General features: G+C 54.7%; 1 protein-coding gene across 1 annotated transcript in view; it reads right to left on the minus strand.

The window, feature by feature from the left end:
- Nucleotides 1-456: 456 nt before the first annotated feature.
- Nucleotides 457-1,922, minus strand: part of TLX1 (T cell leukemia homeobox 1) — a 7,273-nt gene continuing 5,807 nt past the window's right edge. Inside the window, 1 exon segment of the mRNA XM_017851837.1 lies at nt 457-1,546. Coding sequence (XP_017707326.1) covers nt 1,324-1,546 — 223 coding nt within the window. The 3' untranslated portion in view covers nt 457-1,323.

The raw sequence follows: 1,922 nt of genomic DNA on the forward strand, positions 1-1,922 counted from the left end.
CACACACCACTACAGGCTCATGCATTCAAATGATAGTTTCGATTTGCAACTTAAGCAGAAACAAGTATTTACATGCAAGAATTGCAAACATAATTATACATTTAAATACCATTACAAATATTCACTATTTGTTCACATTGCTGATTGCTCACATTATCACAAACACCACACACACACACACACACACACACAGACACACGACTCTCACATCCAAAGAAATCCATATCGTCTCAGGCACTGGCAATCCCATGAGAGCCTGACTCTCCCTGCTCTCCTCAACTCTGCCTTCTCTCCATCTGTCCTCCTCCTTTCCTCTCTCCAGAGCCTTAGGGTCCTGCCCCCAACATGTCTCTCAAGTTCAGATACCAAGGGCTGCCCCCCTGAAGCATCAGCTCACACCAAACCCAAGTAGCTGAAGGACGCTAGGGTCCGCAAGGAGCAGGCAGCCCTGACTCTGGATCTGGAGGCTTTTATTTATTTTTTCCACATAAATTACACAAGCACTTTATAAAATGGTTACACAGAAAACACCTTATAAGTGCATAACTTAACACCCCCCCCCCAATGGGTTCTGGAGAAATGGGCTGTATTTATGTGAAAACCTGTCTGTGCATACCTGGGTTGGGCTGGGATGTGTGGTGGGGGCCTGGCAGACCAAGTGAGGCTGTTGTGGCTGTTGTGTATGGTGTAGTGTGCCACAGTGTGGCCTTGACCTTGTGTTTGTGCTGGAGGGAGTGCCATGCTGTTCAGAATGAGTGTGTGTCACCCCTGACCTGTGTCTGATCATGAGGTCCAATATGTAAACACTGTGACCCTGTGTCTGGATGACACTCTGCCATAGATGCCCATGTGTGGCTCTGGGGTGACACCAGGAGGGACAGTGACACCACCTCTGTGTGGGCCTATGGGTTTCCATGTGTGTGATGAGAAGTGGGTCACAGAGAAGGGGTTTCCCAGGGCAAATTCAGATGACAGCCCTGGGGACCCAAGAAGCTCCTCTTCCCCTACCTCCCTTGCCTCTCTCTGAATCCCACGTTAAAAATTAAAATAAAATGAAATAAACAAAAACAGAGATTTCTTAACAGTTCAGACGGGTGCGGGACGCGTCTGGGAGGGGGGCGCGTGTCCTTATCCCTTGAGCTCTTCTTCCACCGAAGAGAGAACAGTGTCGGCACAAATGTGGGGGCCCTTCGGTGCCGTGCGAGGGCAGTGTTCCCCTCCTGGGTGCAGTCTGAGGCCAGGATAGGTGGGGAGGAGTCCTGGGTCTCAGGCCTCAGTGACCCCTGAATGGGCCTGGGGTCCCACAGGGCAGAATGGGCAGGCTCACTCGCAGGCCGACGCCACCGACGTGACGCTAGTGATTTTGGTCGAGTCGTCAGACCATGGCTGCAGATTCTGCAGGGCGAAGAGCGATGAGTTGTGCACGCACAGAGGGTCGGCGGGCAGCGGCTGTGCCAGGCTCTTCTGGAAGGCCTCCTGCTGCAACTGCAGGAGGATGCGGTTCGCTTGCTGCCTCTCGGCCTCCCGTTCCTCCGCAGTCTGCCGTCTGCACCGGGAACAAGCCATTACCTGCCAGGAGCACCGACCCGGCTCCCGCGTGCGCCCGGCTCCCGCGTGCGCCCAGCTCCCGGTGAGTTCCCAGGAGATAAACTGAACGAGCGTTGCTCGCCTTTGCAGTCCCCAAATCCAGTTTGGGCCCCTATAACGCGTTCCCTTCTTTTGAGAGTCCTGACTCCAACAAAGACTAGAAACCCCGAAGCGGATGGAGCCAAGGTATCCCAGAGAAGGAGCGGTGGGAAAGTCTGCGAGGCCCAAACAGCTGGGACTCCGCATCCACGCGCAGTGCCCACACCCGGCAGGCCTCACAAGGGGCAGCCAGGGGTACGATGGCATCTTGCCTCTCCCGCCCCCCCCCCCGCCCC

The sequence above is a fragment of the Rhinopithecus bieti genome, unplaced genomic scaffold, assembly GCF_001698545.2.
Source record: "Rhinopithecus bieti isolate Rb0 unplaced genomic scaffold, ASM169854v2 scaffold_31787, whole genome shotgun sequence".
Taxonomy (NCBI): domain Eukaryota; kingdom Metazoa; phylum Chordata; class Mammalia; order Primates; family Cercopithecidae; genus Rhinopithecus; species Rhinopithecus bieti.